Here is a 21,452-nt window from a genome sequence, read left to right on the forward strand (position 1 = left end):
ATATCAAGCAGTTCTCCTTCCTGGACTTCTTACCTGGATAGGGAACTCTCCCTTTGGTTACCAGCTCTGTGAGTAAGATTCCAAAGGACCACACGTCAGACTTGATAGTGAACCTTCCATACAGGGCTGCTTCTGGAGCTGTCCACTTGATAGGGAACTTTGCACCTAAAGCAAGGACACTGTGGTTATTCGTGATTGAAGTGACACCAAGATCACACAAGATGCACTCTTCTAAGGGACAGAGGGAGGGGAAGGGGAACAGCTACATGTCTCAGGTCAGAAGAAGCAAAGTCTTGTGAAAAGAAGACTGTGGTAGAATCAAGAAACATCCACATGGACCAGCTCTGCCACAAGTCTCTCCTCACTCCATTCCATCCTCTACTTGGTTGTCAGATTGCTCTTCCTAAAGTGCAGATTCTACCATATCACTCCCCTCTTCAGTCATCTCCAGGATCAAATGTAAATTCTTCTGTTTGGCTTATAAAAGCCTTCCATAACTTGACCTCTTACTACCTTTCCAGTCTTCTTGTACCTTACATACCTCCTGAAGTACTCTGTGATCCAATGACAATGGCCTCCTCAGTCTTCCTAGAACATATCATTCCATCTCTGACTGTACAGTGTCCTTGGCCATCCTCTAGGCCCAGAACTACCTCCCTCCTCATCTCTACCTCCTGCCTTCTTATCAACCGAAAGTCCCACCTTAAGCCTTTCCTCAGCCTCCTCAATCTATTATCTTCAATTCTTTCTCTTCCTTCCTCCTCCCTCCCTCCCTTCCTTCCTTCCCTAATGTCTGCACATTATCTTCCCCATTAGACTGTAATGGTCCTTGAGAGCAGGGACTGTCATTTGGTATTTTTGCCTTTCTTGGTATCCCCATCACTTAGCACAGTGCCTTGCACATAGTAGGCAATTAATATGCATTAGATGATTAACTGCTTTAATAGATGGTTAATAGAATGTGTGGCCTCTGGCATGCCCCTTATCCTCTCCAGACCTTGCCTCTGGAAGGCCCCTTTGAATACTACAATTCTATTTTAATCAGTACTGGATTTCTGTAACACATACTATTAAGTCATGATGCCTTATAGAATATACAGAATGTCTATGAATGGCTTCTCTTGGTATGGGACAATCTGACACATGGCTGTGTCCAAATGTGCCCATATGTTGCTCAGGCCTTCCCCATTAACCAGAGAAGAGCTTTTCTTTCTGCTCCTTTCTTCAATTAGAATGTAAGTTCCTTGAGGAGAGGAACTGTGGCACTGCTACATAGATAATGCTTTAATAAATGACTAAGTGATTCTCCTCCCCACCCCAGGATCCTAAAAGGGGCAATGAGGAATCCCTCCATTGGCCTGGGTTGCTTCTTAACATTCTTTGATGCTGTGGTGTCCTTTCCTAATTTCTTCCTCTAACCCCAGCCCAAATCAGTTTTCAAATCCTGAACCAGAGATTTAAAAAAAAAAATAAGAATAAAGTAGGTCATGCTCTTCCTAGGAAAGATAAGAATGTAGTCCTTATGGTCTCTCAAAGTTCATAAAGTAGACTTCTGGCAGAGTCTAATATAGAATGTCACAACCTTGACTCATCTCCCACCCCCAGTCTTAGAAAATCTTGCCTCCTCCCAAAGAGGAAGGGTGGAGGTCACACAACTCTAATTTGCCAGAAAGATTTACACAAGATTAAAACTGAGCCAACAACAAGCACACTCCACCCCACCCACCCCCTTCTTTCTCTCAATCTCTCTCTCCTTCTCTCAGCTACACATCCCACTCTGATCATCATGAGAACTTGGACCTGCTCCATTTCTGACTTGGGCCAATTAATCTCTCAGGCCACCCAAAGGTACCCACCCCTTGGTGCTGGACTTTGTGTAGCCCTCTTTTTTCTCTCCCTGTCTCTGTCATTCACATATATTAATTAGAAAAAAATGGTTAGATACATTTCATTGTGCCAATGACCTAAAAGCCATAAGGCATGCTCATCCTCAGTGTGAACATGGATATAAGTTTAAAGTATGAAGGAGCTATAAGAAAAGGATACAAAAAACCTACCAAAATAATACTGTTTCTTTGTATTTCTCACAAAGACACAACATGGAAACTATAAAATCACCAGAGTTATAGCTTCTGGAGTACAGTAATTAGTAATTGGAGCTATGATAAATTATAGCAATTCGATTTTTGTTGACAATCGATAGGATCCTTAGCAAATCCACAATGCTCTTATCTTACAGCAGAGTTTTCCTCAGCATCTCTAAGTGCAAAATGAAATAAAAAATAATAATCCCATTATTTCATCATGCAAAGTCTTACAGTAAAACACCAGCAGAAGAAAATCAGTCCTGTGCTGTTTCTTCAGCTTTATGTGCATTTTCCTCAGGCATGATTATTCACATCTTTTTTTCTTAAGAGATGTGTGGTTCCTTGTAACCAGGCTTGGCCATGCTCTGAAAATAGCCATTTCATTACCTCTCTTCTAAACTCAGCTTTCCAGGCATCTATCTTACAGGACTTCCCTTCCTGGACTCAGTGGTACTGCTGTCTCTTCTGGCCCCAAAGCCAGCGCTCCATCCCCTGTGCCACCTAATGTATATGCATGCGTAACAACAACAACTGACATTTATATTATGTGCCTGGTGCTATGATAAAGCGCTTTACAATTATAGTCTCGTTTGATCCTCACAACAATTCTGGGGGGGAGGTGCTATTATCCCCATTTTTTTCTTTTGAGGAGGCAATCAGGGTTAAGTGACTTGTCCAAAGGCACGGAGCCAAAAAGTATCTGAGGCTAAATTTGAACTCAGGTCCTCTTGCTCTATCCACTTAACTGTCCCTGATTAATCAAATTTTAGAAATGAGAAAACTAAGGCAGAGGTTAAGTGACTTGCCCAGCTAGTGAGTGTCTAAGGCTGTATTTCAACTCAGGTCTACTTAACTCCAGGTCCAGTGCTCTGTCAGCTGAACCACTTAACTGATCCATATGTATGTGTGTATATATACGTACATATACAAACATCTGGTTATAAGAGGTTACATATATATATATATATATCATGTTATTACAAATGTTTGCACACATATAAATATGTATGCATACATGTATATAAACATACATCTGGATACAAAAGGTTACATATATTTTGCATGTATAATATTTGCATGCACTACATATGTACACACATATGTAACTGTTTGTTACAAATAAAATATACATATGACCTATTGTAACCACATATACATGTGTATAAATGATTTAAAAAAGTTAAATATATTTTCTATATATGCATGTGTACACACAGGTTACATATACTATATTTATATGTACTTATATGTGCATACATACATACACATATAGATTTGATATATATAATATATATTTATGTATAAATATCTGTGCACCTATGCTTGTGTCAGTCACAAAGGTTAAATTTGTTATATCTCACCTGTACTTATGTTTACACATATATGCATGTGTATATATATATATGTGCATGTATATATACATATATGTAGATGGTTATGAAGATTACATGTATATTATATTTCACATATACTCAAGTGTATATATGTTGTCACTCTTGATAGAATGTAATTTCTAGAGGGCACTGTTTTGTTTATAGCCCCAGCAGTTAGCATTATAGTAGGTGTATAGTAGGCAAATAGTAGGTGCTTAATAATTGCTTGCTGATTTCTGCTGATACATGCATACGATGGGAGGTTGTACTGGATTTTCTTCTGTATTTCCCTTCGAGTTCTCTTACTCAGTTAAAGAGCCAAAAAAAGGTGCATCCAAATGCTTCCTATCTCAGACTGCCTGGATTGAATGACTGGGGGCATCGATTTCCATTTTAGAAGCAAGTGAAGCTCAATTCTCTGCTTCCCAGACACATCCAATTAAATAAAATGACAAGCAAAAGGTTCCTTCTTTGTCTTCCTCCTGGATTTGTTCTACTGCTCTGAAGGTGGGTGGGTGTGCTCCTTAACATGCAGTGTTTATTACCTGAATAACTTCATTTTGAGTCTTCCCAGGGGGCTTCAGTGTCAGATGGGCCTGTTGTTGGCTCATGGCTCAACACTGTCAGGCCACATCTATCTGTAATTCTTATAGAATCTCAGTTAAAAAGGACCTCAGATCAGAGGGGCTGTTATTATCTCCATTATATCGCTGAGGAAACTAAGATGTTAAATGACTTCAGTTTCCTCATCTGTAAAATGGGGATAATAACAGCACCTACCTCCCAGGGTTGTTGTGAGGATCAAATGGAATATATGCAAAATTTTACAAGCTGTGAAGTGCTACGTAAATGCTGGCTATTGCTCCACTTATGGATGGTTCTCACTGTTTTTTCCTTGTGCCAAGTCTAAGTTTGACTCATTGCTCTTAGTTTCAGTCTAGGGGAACAGAAGAAGCCCTATATCTCTTCTATATGACAGCCTTTCAGATACTTGAAGATAGCTACTCCTCCTTCATTCCCTGCCCCAAATCTTCTCTATTCCAGACTACATACCTCTAACGACCTTGGTTCAAATCCTGCCACTGCCACTTAGCTTTGTGACCGACTCTGGGTTCTTTGCCTGTAAAACCAGTGGTGGGGTGTGTGTGTGTGTGTGTGTGTGTGTGTGTGTGTGTGTGTGTGTGTGTGTGTGTGTGTGTGTAGGAGGCATTGAAGCACATGGTCTCTGGATTCTCTTGCTGTATCTCCTACACCCCGTCATTTAATGATCCATAAGCATGATATAAAACCATGCAATACAAATCTTTACAAATATTCAAATAAGGGCTGAAATGCCACAGGGATTTATGATAAAAGCATTTGTTAAGCTGCACTTGAATTCAGTGGGCAGCTAGGTGGTGCAGTGGATACAGCACCAGTGCAGGAGTCAGGAGGACCTGAGTTCAAATCTCACCTCAGACACTTGACATTCACTAGCTGTGCGACCTTGGCCAAGTCACTTAACCCCAATTGCCTCATCTTGGGTCATCTCCAGTCATCCTGAGGAATATCAGGTCACTGGATTCAGATGGCTCCAGAGGAGAAATGAGGCTGGTGACCTGCACAGCCCTCCCTCACTCAAAACAAAGTCAAGTGCAAGTTGTCATTTTTTCTCTGATGGCATGGTCTTCTTTGGCAACGAAGGATGAACACACACACGCTGGATTCAGCATGAAATAATTTTGCTTTGAATCAGTTTTTTCGATGAAGAAAAAAAAGCTCACTAAAAATCTCCTCCCACCATTCCTTGCTGTTTTTTTGTAGAAGAAAACGGAGGGGAAGGTTAGTTTCATGGGGTTGCCCTCTCTGCACACCTAATTATATCCTCTCCTCTTCCTCCTCTGCTCTCCTGGGAGGCTGTGCTAAACCAGGGCTCCCTTTGTCCTCAACAAGGACCACAGAAGGTTAAATGAAAGCAGTAGCAAACTACTTACCACTGGCTGAGGTTTCAATTGAAGACAGCTAATCAACACTGATTTCTCTAATCGTTCAACTACTGCCCTCCCATTCCCCATTTTCTTCCTTGTGGTTTACATGCCACCCAATGGCTCAGGATACAGTCCTACTGACAGCACTAGGTGAGTCTAGCCCATGGCTGCTATCTGCTTCTTCTTTCCCAGGAATAAAAGATCCAAAACAAGAAATCTAAAACTTGAAAGGAAGCCTATCCAAAATGTAAACACTGTCTTCCACGTTTTATTTCTCTCCTTTTTTTTAAACAAAGGAAACCAATTATCTTGAAACACAATTATCAAAATATATTTTTAAAAAATAGATCTATAGTCCCTATGCTTTGAACTCTTGCCCTAGAAAACTCAAGCTTCCTTGGGGTTTCTTTTCTTTCTTTTTTAATATTTTATTTGTATCAGTCAGCAAAATTCTACCTTCTCACTCTCCCACCTCACCTTTTCTATCTTTTCCATAAATATACCCCAAATCTCACTTAAAGCAATCTTCTTATTCTAGGGGAAAAGGAATTGTTAAAGGAAGGGAGTTGTGGTCAGATTGTCAGTAAGTGTCTGCGGCCTGATTTGTACTTAGGAAGATGAGTCTTCCTCACTCTGGTCTGGTGCTCTATCCACTGCACCACCCAGATTTCAATGAACTTTGCCACTTTGGTTGCAACTCTGGTCAAATCACTCTTTTTTAAGAAACTAAAGATTAACGAAGGTTGGTGGATACAACATCCAAATTCAAGCACAGTTCCCTCTTCCCCCTTGCTTTAAAATGAAAATATGAGTGAGGGGAATGGGATAAATTATACAAATAAAGACATCAGTAACAGCTGGCCACTGATGCTGATGTTCTGAAGAACTCTCTGAACACTATTTATGGTCAATGGGCTTTAGGATGTATTTGAAAACACACTGATTTCTGACTTTCCATTCATCATTGACTTATCCCAATCACTTTGGGGGGCAATTTTGAGCCAGTATGGACAAGTCATAAATAATCTAGGCAGAAATCATACTTTTTTCACTGAAGTGTATACAGTGATCTCAGTAGAGTTTGCCAGATGCAGTTCCTTACAAATTTACTCAACCTTCTTAAGTAATCTATCCCATAACTCATTGTTAGCAAATCCTTCCTCATTCCTTAGGGATTTGTTTTAATACAGTCCTTGGGTCCAATTTCAAAGGATGATTTTCTAGGTAAGAACTCTTGTTATACTTTTGGTATTTACAACATTCTCTTGGGTAGGGTAAAGTTGTTGTTAAGTTGTGTCTGACTCTTTGGACCCCATTTGGGGTTTTCTTGGCAAAGATATTGCAGTGCTTTGCCATTTCTTTTCTTCAGCTTATCTTATAGATGAGGAAACTGGGCAAATAGGGTTAAAGTGACTTGCCCAGGGTCACATATCTAGTAAGTGTTTGAGGTCAGATTTGAACTCAGAAAGATAGTCTTCCTGACTTCAGGCCAAGCACTTTAGCCACTGTGACATCTAGCTGCCCAAGGGTACTGACCCACTTTATAGGAAATTTTTTATGGCTAACAGTGTTACATCAAGGACCCAACACTGTCTTCTAGTCCAAAACCAGTCCATTCAAACCCTTCCTGTTTTGTCAGAAATAGAAAACAGTATCACAACCTATGTGTAATAGTCTCTTCTCCTGCCTTCCTCTATTTGTTTAAATCTAACTCGTCATTTTTTAGGAAAACAAATTTTATTGCTATTTTTAGGTTTTATATCACCTGCATTTCTCAATATATTCCTCTTCTTTCCCCTCTCAAATAACTAACTCTTATAATGGAAAATTTTTAAAAGAAAAAATAAAACAGGTCAGCAAAATTAAGCAACATATTGACCTTAAGTCTGGCATGAGATGGTGTTTTATACTCAAAGTTTCCCACCTCTGTAAAGGAAAGGGGGGAAGATACTTTTTTATACCTCCTCCGTGGGGTCAGATTTGGCGGCTATAATTTTGCAGCATTGAATTTTGATTCCAACCCAATTTCTAAAGTCCTTTTCTCAGTCCTCAGTCATCTTGACTATATTTGACCATGTACCTCAGAGGAGTCAAATGCCCCAACACTCTGAGCTAAAACAAATTCAAATGAAATCAGGAAATATTTAACAAAATAAAAAATAAAACAATAAGCCACAGATGGCATTATGTTTTAAAACTAAACCAATATGCGGGCCACAGGAATCCTTACATGTTCCTACTTGAGTTCGGTACCAGTGCTATAGACCCACCCCCCTCCTAGCTAGATACTCTTCCTACCTGGTTTGTCACAGTACTTAGTGTCTGTCTGTTTGTCCATCTCTCTCTCCCCCTTTCTCTCTTGGTTATCTCTTCAGCTCCTTTGGAATCAAGTGTCATACCCTCACAACTGATTCCCATATAGCTAGTAAGTGTCTAAGGCAGGAGTTGAACTCAAGTCTTCCTGACTTCAGGGCTGTGTGTTCGCCCTTCGTTGTGGAAGAAGACCACGCCATCAGAGAAATGATGACATGACTTGCACTTGACTTTGTTTTTTGAGTGAGGGAGGGCTGTGCAGGTCGCCAGCCTCACTTCTCCAGAGCCATCTGAATCCAGTGACTAGATATTCATCAGGATGACTGGAGATGACCAAGGATGAGGCAATTGGGATTAAGTGACTTGCCCAAGGTCACACAGCTAGTTAAGTGTCAGGTCTTGCTGACTCTAGCACTGGTGCTCTATCCACTGCACCACCTAGCTGCCCTGACTCCAGGGCTGATACTTTATCCACCACACCACCTAGCTGCCCCTCTAACAGCCTTCTAATTAGTCTTCTTCTTTCCAGTCTCTTCTCCTCTCTAATCCAGGTTGATGTTGTTGAGTTGTTTTTCAGTCATGTCCAATTCTTTGTGATCCCACTTGGGGTTTTCTTGGCAAAGATACTCGAATAGTTTGCCTTTTCCTTTTCCAGCCATTTTACAGATGAGGAAACTAGGGCAAATAGGGTAAAGTGATTTGCCCCGGATTAAACAGCTAATAAGTGTCTGAGGCTGGATTTGAACTCAGTTCTTCCTGACTCCAGGCCTGGCACTCTATACACTGCGCCACCTTACCTGCCCTATATTTCCCATAGTTGCCAAATAGACACAGAGCAGATCCAAATGTGTTTAATCTGTGGCTAAAGAAGCATCAGTGGCTTCCTTTGGCCCCTAGGATAAAATATATATTCCTCTTTAACTGCCATCTATGGAATTTCAAAATGAATTCTATCAATACTTTTGGTGCTTATATTACCTCCATTCCCCAGTGTCTGGAATTGAAAACTCTTCACTGTCTGTCTCCAACCTATCTTTCCAGGCTGACTCTCTCATGGACTGTTTATTAGAGTTAAATTGGCCCATTCACTCTTTGTTTTACACAGCATCCCTTCTCCTCCCTTTTTGCACAGGATGTCCCCCATTCCTGCGGGACTTTTCCTCTTTACTTCAGTGGCACAGAATCCCTTATTTCCTTAAAGGTTCAGCTCAAGTCTCCTCCTAGACAAAGACCCTCCTGACCGCCTCTGCCCATTTCTAGTGCCCCTCCTGTTGTTCAGTCTTGTCTGACTATGACCTCGTGGACCATAGCATGTCAGTACTGGCAAAGATACTGCAGTGATTTGCCATTTCCTTTTCCAGTGGATTAAGTTAGGCAGAGGCTAAGTGACTTGCCCAGGGTCACACAGCTAGTGTATCAGGCCAGATTTGAACTCAGGTCTTCCTGATTCCAGGCCCAGTGCTCTATCCACTGAGCCACGTAGCTGCCCAGTAAATTAAATTCTTTGCTTTCATTTTATATCTACTTTTCAATGTACATGTTTTACTTCTTCCCCATCCCTAGTAGAATGAACTCTTTGAGGATAGGGATTGATTCTTTTTTTTGTCTTTGTTATTTCCAGTGTCCCACATAACATCTAGCACATGGTAGGCGCTTAATAAATTCCCAGCTCAAATGCCATCTAGTCTATGAAGCCTTTCCTGACTCTTCTAGTGACTAATAACATTTTTCCCCCTGAGACTCTGTACAGCATTGTGTTTGCATGCAAAGGATCCTCAGATTTCTTTATCTGTTCTTGGTCTCACTGCTGAGCCCTAGTTCAGCCTTACCAATTGCCCACTGTACATCTTACCCCAGAAGTCCTGTAGACACCTCTAACGTAACAAGTTCAAAACAGAACTCATTCTCCTTCTCCCAAAATCTCTCCTCTTACCAACTTTGTGAGTAATGTCAAAGGCACCACCACCTCCCAGTCACCGAGGCCCATGGCCTTAATGTCATCCTTGACTACTCACTTATATTCATACCCTACAGATCCAACCTGCTGTCAAATCTTTTCTCTACCTTCACAACATCTATTGTATTTATCTCCTCTCCATGCATGGAGTCAAGACCTAGTATAGGTTCTTAGAATGTTTCTCCTAGACTATTACAATAGCCATAAAGTTGCCCCTGGATCACTCTAAGAGCCTTCTGGTCAGTCTCCTTGCCTCAAATCTCTCTCCACTGCAATCCACCTTCCACTCTGATGCCAAAGTGATTTTCCTAAAGCACCCATCTGACTATAACATCCCTACCCTCCATCCACTCAGTTAACTCCAAAGATTCTCAGTTACCTTCAGGATAAACTATAAAGTCCTTCACGTCTTGGTCCCTTTCTAGTCTTCTTATATTTTATTTTCCTCCGTGCTCTATGATCCCATTACTCTGGCCAAATATATTTGCTGTGCTTTTTTACAAGTGACACTCCATCTCCCAATTTTGTACCCAGAATGCTTTTCTTCTTTAACTGTGCCTTTTAGCTTCCCTGGTTTTCTTCAAGACCACCAAGGCAGGAGGTCTTTCTCATTCTCTTTTCCCACTCCACTTCCCTCCCCCAGGAAACGTCCTTCTGAAACTATCTTTCATTTACTCTATATTTTTGGTGTATCTATTTACTAATTGTCTTCCCTATTTGAACATGAGCTTCTTGAGGACAGATTTTTTTTTTGTCTTTCTGCTTATCTCCAGTACTTAGCATCAATGGCTGTAGGAAGCACTTAATAAATGTTTGTTAACTGACTTGTCCCATAAACAATATTATGTAAATATGTTTTCAGGGAGCTGCCAGAGACAAGCCTCACTCTGATGTTTCAATTTTATTCCTTCACCTCCTTCCAACTTGGTAAAAAATTGTCTTTCTGTCTGTCTCTCTCTCACATGTACATTTTTTGGGAGTGAGGTGGGGGAGGAAGGCAATCAGGGTTAAGTGACTTGCCCAAGGTCACACAGTTAGTAAATATCTGAGGCCACATTTGAATTCAGGTCCTCCTGACTCCAGGGCCAGAGTTCTGTCCACTGTGCCAACTAGCTGCTCCTCCATACCCAATTAATGAAACAAAGATTACCTTCCTTTCACTGAAAGGTAACTCCTGCCAGCTTGATCGTTAACCATCCATAACACAGCTTCCATCTCTAACACTCTAGGAAAACTGTCTCTCTGCCTCCCTCTCATAACTCCCCCCTCACTAAAAAGGAAAAAAAAGTCACCACTGTCCTAATAGTTACAACGTGGTCTCTTCTCAGTTTTTAAGTAACCAAGGAAGGCTACAAGGCAGAGGAAGTAGGAGGTCGATTTCAACAGGTTAAAATGAGAAGTACATTTCAGAGATAGAGTGAACAAATTCAGAGAAGTCAAGGGATGACAGAATGAGATCAGGAAAGATTAAATATAATAGAGCTTTGGAGAGTGGGGGGTAGGGAATGGACAGTCATCCAAATGAAAGAGCACAAGATCTGGACTAGGGTACACATCCCTTTGTACAGAAGACCTGGGTATACTGCCTTTGCCTTTGTAGTGGCAAAGAACAGGAAGCTAAGGGGGTGTCCATCAATTGGGGGACTACTGGACAAACTGTAGTATATAAATACTATGATTCCATTAAAAATGTTCAAATGGATGGGTTCAGAGAAACCTGGGAAGACCTGTCTGAACTGAGGTAGAGTGAAGCTTGCAGAACCAGAACAGTTTACACAATGCAATAATGACACCATTTAAAGACAAACTCTGAAAGACTTAAGAACTCTGATCAAATACAGTGACGAAATCATAACTCTAGGGGACAGATGATGGACTATGTTAACCACCCTCTTTGGGACCTCAGGATTTTTCATCAACTTCCTTAGCCTAGCTGTGTCCCAAAACTGCAGATACAGGAGCCAAGAACAGATGTGATTAAAGAAAGGCAGATTTAAGGCTGTGAATGGAGCCCTGAAGAAAACCCTTCATCATGGCTAAGGGGAAAATTATGAATAGCCCATGAAGGGAAGAAAAAGACTCCCCTCAACTGGGAAGGTATGAGTTACCACTTTGACACACATGTGCTCCAAGCTTGAGCTCATTTCTTCCTCTGGACTACATATGCAGGAGACTGTGTCATGGAATTTTAGGAGGATGTTTTATACCAACTATACCACCAGAGTAAATATCTATTCTAAAAGTTAATATTTGTTATCATTAATATTTATAAAGCTATTATTATTCATAATGCACAGAAATTCAACCAGTTCATAACTCATCTGACTTTACTCTTATGTAGCCCACATCTCTCCATCTTTTCCACAAGAACAACATGAAAGATTCTATTAAATGCGAGGCTAAAATCTAGGTGAACTCTAATTCCTACATTCCCCTAATCGACAAGTCTAGTAACCCATCAATAAAGGAAATGAGGATAGTTTGGTTTGACCTGCCAGTTCCTCATGAAATCTTGATCTGCTTTTTCTAGATGCTTCCAAACGATATCTTTAATAATATGTTCTAGAAGTACATTATCATTATTAGTAGAAGTCAAACTCACTGTCCTATAGTCTACAGACTCCATTCTCCTTCCCTTTTAGAAAACTGGGATAGCATTGCTCTTCTCCAATCCTGTTGGACCTCTTCAATTCTCCACAGTATTTCAAACATTGCTGAGCGCAGTGCCACCATGACACCTGCTGATTCCTTCACCACCAATGGGGTACTAGTTACAGAGGCTTAGTGACTTAACCAAGGTATTTTAGCAGCATACAGCCCTGTTTCTCTTTAAAAAATATTATTTTGTAATATTATTTCAGTGTCCTTGTTTAAAGTTTTTGGTCCTTAAACTTGATCTGTACTTAATCACATTCCAAGTAATGATGCCTGATGACTAGTAAATGCTTAATAAATGTTTACTGTTTGACTATGGAATGGATGTCAAGGTATAGAGCCTTGATCTTTTAATTAGCAAAGCCCAAACTGGTTCCTAGATTCAGTCAGGGACGAATTCCAGCTTCCCAAAACAGATCAGGCTGGTAACCAAACTTGGGAGCAGGAGTGTCTTTTGATTAGTCTAATTAAGCACCTCCTTACTTACCTTTGGGGCCACTAGGTGGCATAATGGATAGAACACTGGGTTTATAGTCAGGAAGATAAACCTTCCTGAGTTCAAATCTGGCCTTAAACACTTATAAGCAATGTGACCTTGGGCAAGTCACTTTACCTGTTTGCCTCAGTTTCCTCATTTGTAAAATGATCTAGAGAAGGAAATGGCAAACCATTCCAGTATGTTTGCCAAGAAAACCCCAAATGGGGTCATGAAGAGTTAGACATGATTGAAATTACTCAACAACAACATACTGAAAGAAGAATCCTGAGAAATGAGTGGTAAAAGAGGCATTGCCCCTTTGTTAACCAAAGGATATATCACTTCTTTTTTTTCAATGGTCAGGGAGGTGAAGCTTTTTGTTTAATCAGAACCTGACCTGGATATTCCAGGAAAATGGCTACTTCTCCAAGGGCACGACATTATTGTTATTTCTATAGTTTTGTTTAAGTATATCAAAGAAACCCTAAAATTAAACTTGTATCTTTGTTTTAATCTCTCCATACAGTTTCCTTTCTCTTTACGAACACTATAAAATGTTACAAGACTTTGCCAGGGGAGAATTTCAATTAGCAGAGGAAACTGATGTTTGAATTTCTCAGCATTAATGCTTATAGGTTATTATTATTAATATTAACAATGATAACATAGTAACTAACATTTATATAATTCTTTAAGATATATAAAACTCATATATAAGATATAAAATCTATACTATAGATAGCATAATATATATATAAAATCTCATTTGACCATCACAATATATGTAATATTTAATTATATATAATTTATATATTTAATTATATGTAATTAATTTCTATAATTTCTCTGTATCTGCATCTATTGCATGTGTATATATATATATATATACGTATATATATATAAAATACACACACACACACACAAAATATCTCAATAAACCTGTGAACCAGGAGCTATTATTATGATCCCATTTTACAGATATGGAAATCGAGCCTTGTCAGTCACCTCTCTAATCGCCCCCTTCCCCTAACAAAATTCATCCTGAGGCTCTGACCTCCTAATTGACACCTCCTTCCCTGAGACCACCACTTTAGTAAGAACCTCAGTCATATTTGACCTCAATCATGCCTGGACTTCTCCTCCTCACCTCATTTGCTTTCCCTCCTTTCCCCAGCTCCCCTTTATACTGTCCTCCCTCATTTGAATGTTAGCTTCTATATGCTTGTATGTGCATCTCTAGCACTTAGCACAATGCCTGGTATGTGTGCGTATGTATTCACCTACACATATATGTATGTACACACACACATACATATAAAATAGCTCTTAATTGATGTACTCTCCCTCTATTTTCCTTCCCCCACTCTTCCTACCCCAACTTCTCAAGTCTACCATTGTCTGAGCTGGATTTGCATTGGGGTCTTCGTGACTCTAGGTCTGGCACTTTGTCCACTATGTCACCTGTTATTAATAAATTGTCTCTTTTCACCTAAAAGTGCAGAATATTTAGTTTTTCTTCCATAGACACTTATCTCTTCTCTCCTCTTATCTTTCTAATTACTCCCAACTAGTAATGTGCTTTGTTCTTTCTAATTCAAAGATCATTTTCCTTGGTAGAAAAAAGAGAAGCAAAATAAGTACTAAATAGCTCCTCTCTACAATTGGGCACCTCTATCCTAGTCAGCTAAATCAGTGATTCTATCCCTTTTTGATCTTCCTCTTTCCCTAAACAAACAACACCATTTTTATTATCCTTAGCTTTCCTCCCCAGGCTCAGCTCAGTCTGAGTTTAAACATTCCCAGTACTATTCTTACAAGTCTGTGCCATGCTTTTGTAACCATCTGTTACCTGACCTTGCTTCCATCTTCCACACTTTCAAAACAAGACCAAAAAACCCCACCAGCCACTTTTCTCCTTCCTCCTCAGAATGTTGGGATTTTTTTGCACGTGACTTCAGAATGATCATTCTTGAAAACTTGTTCTCCTTCTTGGCCAACTTCCATTGTAGCTTTAGTCTATGGGATCCTATCTGGCATTTCTCTGAACCCTTTGAAATCTGCACTCCCAAATCTGGGATATGCATCAGACTATGCCAGGTTTTCTTCTTTTCCTTTCACAACTTTTAAGATGGAGTTGTCTCTCACCCCTCCATGTTTCTCAGTTATTTCTCTTCCAGCAGCCAGTCTTTCATTGCCAATGACAATCAGAGAATTCCTCCTTATTGGTTCCCCCTTCTTTATATGGAACAAAAGTTCCCAGAGGAAAAAGAGGAAATAAACATTTATAGAGCACCTACTATATGCCAGGCAGTGTGTTAAACACTTTTTACCAATCTTATCTTATTTGATCCAATAACCTTGCGAGGTAGGCATTGTTATTAACATTAATAATAGCTAGCATTTATATAATACCTGCTCTATGTTGGCACTTTGCTGAAGCACTTTACAAATATTTCCTTTCATTCTCACAACCACCTTGGCAAGGGAGATGCTGCTATTACTGCCATTTTACAGTTAAAGAAGGTGAGGCAAACAGAGGTTCAGTGACTTGCCCAAGGTTACCCAGCTAGTAAGTCTTCAAGGTTGGATTTGACTTCAAGTTTTCTTGACTCCAGACCTAGTGATCTATCCACTGCACCTGTAGCAGTTGCCTTTCAAAGGGCAGTTAGAATTGCTTATTTTATACTTTTTTCCCTTATTGATAAGCACAGTGCTGGGCACACAAAAGTATCTCTATAAACATGTTCTGATTGACGGATGGTGCCTTGAACATAAAGAAGACATTGAATTGTTGACGGAAGCATCAAATCACATTATCAAATCAAATTAAACATTATCAACTTTCCAGACTGCTGACAGATTTTATCTAGTTTTGTCAAGTAAAAATGACCTGCATTTAATATTGTGCAACACAGATGACTCCGATGATGTGATTGTCTTCCTAACAAACCAAAAATGTTCTCATCTTTAGAGTCCAGAAATAAATTGTCTTTACCACAATCTAGCCTGGCCTGACTGCACACACTCAGTTTTAAGAGAAAACAGAATGATAAACCAACTTTATTAGGTCAGCATGGTCTAGCCTTACCCTGAGGTCACATCGGAGTTAATGGAATTCTTTCATCCCTAGTAACTAAGGATGAATCCGCTCCTCACTTCTGCTCCAAACCCTAACAATTCTTCCTTGAATTTGTTATTGTATGTACTTCATGGCTTTAAGACAATAGTTAGTGTCATGGAGCTTCTCTGAGGAGTTTCCAGTGAGCAAATGAAGGCTTCTTCTACATTCCACCCTTACTTTGAACATGTATTTCTGCTATATACAAATGAGAATGGAAACTAGAAAGTTGTGCCTCATCCCTCCCAGAAGAATGCACACTCCTTGTGGGCAGAGGTTACTTTTCATTTTTCACCTTGGTATCTGCCTTAAATGGAAGTTGAAGATTCCCCAAAGGGCTTTGGAGAGGCATGGGCGGAGAGCAGGGGAAGGGCAAGATGCATTGTATTATTCACAAGGCATTCCAGAGAAGTGGGCAAAAGGATGCCATCAAGGAAACAGGGAAGCAAAATCGAAAATGGGCTGGTATTGGTTTAAAATGGCTTAGCCTATTAAAACTTACCCCTGCACTAGGACTTGTTGGACACCCCGTGTGGTTTTACTGATGGGCAGCCAACATGTTCCAGTTGTGTTCTTATGATGACAATGTAAGGCAAGAAAGACTCCAAGAATACTGAGTGGACCCCTTGGGTCAACTTATGGGAGACCATGGACTAAAAATTGCATGAGATGGACAGGCATGTGATTTGTACTGTTGGAATGAATATGCAGGCTGATGGGATTACCGGCTCAACCAACAAACATTTATTAAGTATCGACTCTATGTTGGGCACTGTACTAAGCTCTGAGGATTCAAAAAGAAGCAAAAGACAGCGCAGGCCCTCAAGAAGCTTACAGACAACATGCAAACAAATATACACAAAGCAAGCTGTATGCAGGAGCAGCATGAACAAAGGGGAGGGGCTGGGGAAGGCTTCCTGTAGAAGGTGGGGTTTTAGTTGGGACTTAAAGGAAACCAGAAAGGTTACTAGTCAGAGAGGAGAAGGGAAGAGGGATAGTCAGAGAAAATGCCCAGAGTTGAGAGAGTCACTGCAGTATTGGAGCACTTGGCCCAGTGCTTCCACCATCCCCAGCACCATCATCACCATAGCTAACATTTATATACCACTTACTGTGTACTCTACTTTACCCTGTGCTTTACAAGTGTTATCTCATTGGATACTCACAACAACCCTGGAAAGTAGGTGCTACTACTATTATATTAAGGAAACTGAGCTAAGCAGATGAAGTGACTTGCCTGTGGTCACCCAGCTAGTAAGTATCTGAGTCTGGTTTTGACCTTGGGTCTTCCAGAATCTGGGCCCGACTCCATCCACTGTGCTACCTACCTGCCCATGGCAGATACTTTAAGAATTCTTAATGAATTAAACCAGTGATAAAGATAAAGACAAAACAAAGTATTCGTTTAGCTAGGCTACACTAGGGACTAGATCAGTGATTTCACTTGTAGGGGGACTTCCAGAGGAAGAAACTACCAAAGGAGGCTGGCATTTTTTCTGCAACTTGTAATCTAGAAAATACTATGTTTAGAAACTTAAACATATCATATTTAGAGAACATACACAACTTGAAACTTGAAACAGATGTTTCATTATATTAGCTAACATGTTAAGTTATACTATTCAACCTCAGATAAGGATATGTGATTTTCATTACAGAGGAAACTCCATGCAGAATGAGTTTCTACACCTCTTTACCTTTTAAAATTACATAATGAACATCTGTAGCCAAAAAAAAAAAAAACCAAAACAAAAAAACCCAACAACAACAAAATACAACCAACTGTTATTGTGTGCTGGCCAGGCCTCTGATGATGAGCCTCTCCACACTTCCCTAGACTGCTCATACATTCTGTGTTCAACCTTGTACTTGAAGGGTGGCAGAGCTTGTCAGAGACTATGCTGTATGGCATGGCCTTCCAGAGCCTTGGGTCATGGCCAGGACAAAATGAGGCATCAGATATCAGAAAAGAAAGGTATACATAGAATGCTTATCAAATCTCCAAATGATACAAAGCTAGGAAGGGCAGCTAACACACTGGAATGCCAGAATCAGGAGTCAAAATGATCTATAGAGACTTACATTTGAGTTAAAGGAAAAAAAAAAAAGAACTTCACAAAGTAGGGTACATAAAGTCAGACAGTGGTTTGTCCAAAAAAGATCTAGGAGTTTTAGTGGACTGCAAGCCCCAAAGGGGTCAACAGAATAAAACAGCAGCCGAAAAGGTTAATCTGACCTTTCACTGGAAGACACGACTTCAAGGAATAAGGAAGTGACAGACCTACTGAACTTGATCCTCACTAGATCACATTGGAAATACCGTGGTCAGGTCTGGACATAGCCTTTTGTGATGAATATTGATAAGCTGGAAATATATAGAGAAGAAGGCCACCAGAGAGGTGAAGGGCTTTCAAAGTCATGTTGTCATGAGGCTCAGTTGAAGGAAATGAGCAAGGTTAGCAAGGTTAGAGAAGACTCAGGAAGAAAATGATGGTTGTGTTCAAGTATTTCAAGAGATGACATGTGGGAGAGAAGATGTAGTTTTTGAGGCCCTAAAGGGTAGAATTTGGTGCAAAGATGCAAGTTTCAAAGAGGGAAATATTGGCTTGATGTGAAGGAAATCTTAACAATTAGGCTCTTCCAAGTGGAAAGGGTTGCTTCATGAAGCAGCAGGTTCCCCTCCCCTGGGGGTCTTTACATAAAGGCTGGATAACCACTGGTCAGGTACGTAAAGGGGATTATTTGAGGGAGTAAAGGTTGGAATAAATGGTCACTGAGGTTCTGCCCTGTAAATTAATGATCCTTTCGATCTGAGATTCCATGACTACCAACCAAATACCCTAAGCTTGGCACAAGCTTTCAGTACCTTAGGTTGTAAGGTCACTGAGGGCAGGGACTGTCTTTTGCATTTTTTTCTATCTCCAGTACTTCAGCACAGTGTCTGCACATAGGTGCTTAATAAATATGTACTGATTGACTGTGATTTGCTAGGCACATAGTGTCTCAGAACCGAGGTCTGTCTGTTTATGTGTTATGAAGCATAACACAGGAACCTGATCCTCAATCTCCAGTTTTGTCTAGTTAGGGAAACAATCAACGTCCTTGAAGCTATTAGCAGTTAAATGCTACAAGTAAACTGCTATTAATTTTAAGTATAGGAGTACTTCAGGGAAAAAAAGAGAGAGGAGAAAGAAAAAGGAACAGAGACTTCAAATGAGATAATATTTCTCAAGCATAATGCCTGGCACATAGTTGGTGCTCAGTAAATGTTTGTTCTCTTTCCCCCTTCCCTTAGGGAAGAAAAGACAATTCCTAAAGGGCTCATAGGATGCTGGATTTGATTCCTCCCTACCTTTGTCACTGTGGAATACATAGAAATGTGACTGGACTGTAATGAAATGAGAGGCAGTTCAGCACAGGGACCACAGTGTAGCACTTAAAATGTCTTGAAGACCTGTATTTAAATCCTGCCTCTGATACTTGCATTTGATTTTTAGCATTTGATACTGTTAACCACCTTCTCTTATTCGATAGTCTCTCCTATTGGGGCAGCTGGGTGGTGTAGTGGATAGAGCATTAGGACAGGAGTCAGGAGGACCTGAGTTCAAATCTCACCTCAGACACTTGACACTCACTAGCTATGTGACCTTGGGCAAGTCACTTAACCCCAATTGCCTCATCCTGGGTCATCTCCAGTCATCCTGATGAATATCTGGTCACTGGATTCAGATGGCTCTGGAGGAGAAGTGAGGCTGGTGACCTGCACAGTCCTTCCTCATTCAAAAAAACCAAAGTTAAGTGCAAGTTATATCATCATTTCTCTGATGACATGGTCTTCTTTGGCAATGAAGGACGAACACACACACACACACACACACACACACACACACACACACACACACACACACACACACACACACACACAGTCTTCCTATTAGGATTTCCGTGATAATGTTTTCTCCTGATTCTCCTCCTACCTGTCTGATTGTTCCTTCTTAGTCTCCTTTGCTGGATCCTGGATCTTCATACAGGCCATATCTACAACTCTGGATATCTTGTAAGGTTCTGTCCTAGCCCTCTTCTTTTCCCCTGCTCTATACAATCTCATTTGGTGATTTTTATACACCCCAATGAGTTCAATTATCATCTCTATGTGGATGATTCCCAGATCTATATATCTGGCCCTAGACTCTTTCCTGGGTTACAGCTCAGCATCACCAACTGCTTTTTGTACATCTTGCACTAGATATCCTGTGGGCATCTCAAATTCAACTTGTTCAAAATAAAACTCATTTTCTTTTCTCCCAAACCCTCTTGTCTTCCAGACTTCCTATTGTTGTCAATGACACCACCATCTTTCTGGAAGCCCTTCCTACCTGTATATCTGTTCTGTATTTACATGTTGTCTCTCCCATTAGAATGTGATCTCCTTGAGGGCTAATTTTTGACTATACATCTGTATTTATATCTCTGGCACTTAGCATAGGCCTGGCATAGAGAATGCTCTCAATAAATGCTCTTTGACTATCTTACTGTTCTGCCCTGGTTACAGCTTGTCTACATCTGGAGAACTGGTAGTGAAGAGAATTGTATTTGGATTTAGGAGAAACCTGGATTTCAATTTCACTCTGACACATACTAGTGATGATCATATTAACACAAAGCCATACTTGGACTTTTTTTTAAAAGTGGAGTGGAAATGATAAGTAAGGATTAATAATGTAGTGTCAGGGTTCGAGTCTTGATGGGGTACGTCTGACTGGTGATGGCCAGGAATGGAAGAGACTGGAAGTCTAGGGAGACCTGCAGAGTCATGGGAAGCCAGGTTAAACATGGAAGCAAAGCTAAAAAGTCAGGCATATGGAGATGTGAGATCAAGGCAGGTCTAGGTCCACTGGGAAAAGGACAAAAGGGATTGAACACCACATAACAACGTTTTAACTAAATCCAATCTTACGTGGTATCTAGCTAAGTACAGGCAAGTGAATTGCAAAGGTAATGTGGAGATAATTGTCACCAGGCAGTTATTGACCATGTGTAAGTGCTGAGAATACAAAGGGAAGGTGAGGGTACCTATGCGAGACCCTGTTCAAGGGAGATTCGGGTTCAGGAGGGGGAAACTGAGTGATTAATGGAGCAAGGGGTACAAAATGGTAGGATAAATTAACATTATTATGATAGGATTCTCTCTATGGTTGCACCTACCAAGGAAACTAGTATATCTTAACATTTTTAAGAGACATCTTGTTATAGGAAAGTTTTTAAAGGTGCATTTTGCTCCACTGAGGCATGGTCTTTTTTTCTAATCAACAAAAAAGCACAGTGGAATATGATATTCTTCATGTCTTTCAGTTAACTGTCTGTAAAGATGGGATTTGCTGTAGAAAATTGTTTGCACGAGTCAGTCTTCTTCCTTCTCAGATTTTTCATCAAGAATGCCTTCATTGTGTGTGTAGATAATTTTTAAAAATTGATGCCTTCTGTTTTTGTATCACATTTATTTC

General features: G+C 40.2%; 1 protein-coding gene across 6 annotated transcripts in view; it reads right to left on the reverse strand.

Moving 5' to 3' along the window:
- Window positions 1–21,452, reverse strand: part of FYN (FYN proto-oncogene, Src family tyrosine kinase) — a 296,371-nt gene that overhangs the window by 15,578 nt on the left and 259,341 nt on the right. For all 6 annotated transcript variants that reach the window (XM_072637648.1, XM_072637647.1, XM_072637645.1 and 3 more), the window contains one exon: window positions 34–165. In XM_072637648.1, the coding sequence (XP_072493749.1) occupies window positions 34–165 (132 nt within the window). The remainder of the gene's footprint in view (window positions 1–33; window positions 166–21,452) is intronic.

This window comes from Notamacropus eugenii, chromosome 2 (genome assembly GCF_028372415.1).
Source record: "Notamacropus eugenii isolate mMacEug1 chromosome 2, mMacEug1.pri_v2, whole genome shotgun sequence".
Classification (NCBI taxonomy): domain Eukaryota; kingdom Metazoa; phylum Chordata; class Mammalia; order Diprotodontia; family Macropodidae; genus Notamacropus; species Notamacropus eugenii.